This window comes from Geospiza fortis, unplaced genomic scaffold, assembly GCF_000277835.1.
Source record: "Geospiza fortis unplaced genomic scaffold, GeoFor_1.0 scaffold403, whole genome shotgun sequence".
Classification (NCBI taxonomy): domain Eukaryota; kingdom Metazoa; phylum Chordata; class Aves; order Passeriformes; family Thraupidae; genus Geospiza; species Geospiza fortis.
In genome coordinates, this window is record NW_005054336.1 from 4,727,275 (window position 1) to 4,727,975 (window position 701).

General features: G+C 33.5%; 1 protein-coding gene across 1 annotated transcript in view; it reads left to right on the forward strand.

Moving 5' to 3' along the window:
• The first annotated feature begins 252 nt into the window (after positions 1-252).
• The window catches only part of SNX7 (sorting nexin 7), a 21,897-nt gene continuing 21,448 nt past the window's right edge, over positions 253-701 (forward strand). The window contains exon 1 of the mRNA XM_031057855.1: positions 253-431. Within this exon, the coding sequence (XP_030913715.1) occupies positions 309-431 (123 nt within the window). The 5' untranslated portion in view covers positions 253-308. The remainder of the gene's footprint in view (positions 432-701) is intronic.

The window sequence follows — 701 nt, forward strand, 5'->3', positions numbered from 1 at the left end:
TGCATAACATTCTTCTCAAATGGTAGTATTTTTTTCTTTCATCCATTTCAGAATAAATCTAATTTCTTACATCCTCACCAAAGCAAATACTGAAAATGATAATAGATTTGCTATGTACCACATAATTTTTTATTTGCTCTGAGTTTTATCTATTCTATCAGATTATTTTAAAGCTTGCCATTTTAGCATCAGAGACATGTTTGTATACAAAGATTATTGATATGGATGTCCTCATGTCTTATCTGTAGGATGCATCTCTGACTGAGTTAAACTCATTCAGTCCTTCAGTGCCAATATCCCCCTCATCAATGATAAACCAGTATAAATTTGAAGATGGGCCAGAATTAAGAGATCTCTTCATTACAGTTGATGATCCTGAAAGCCACATTACAGCCATTGAAACATTTATCACATACAGAGTAGTCACAAAGGTAAGTATCTGTTTGTGGTTTAATGGCTTGCTTTGATAACAGCTGACATTTTCACTCTTCTTGCACACCGTTCTCTGGCATATTGCTAAATTTAAACTTTAATTTTGCCAGGAGTTATAGACAACTAAAACTGCATGAAACTGTGCTATGTAATGGAAAAAATTCAGTGTGAGTCTGTATACACACATGCTTAGATTCTTTGAGAAAGTAGTTAATCATTCTTCAATGGCAAAATGAGTGCTGTGAGGCAATAACATTTTCTGTTGTGAT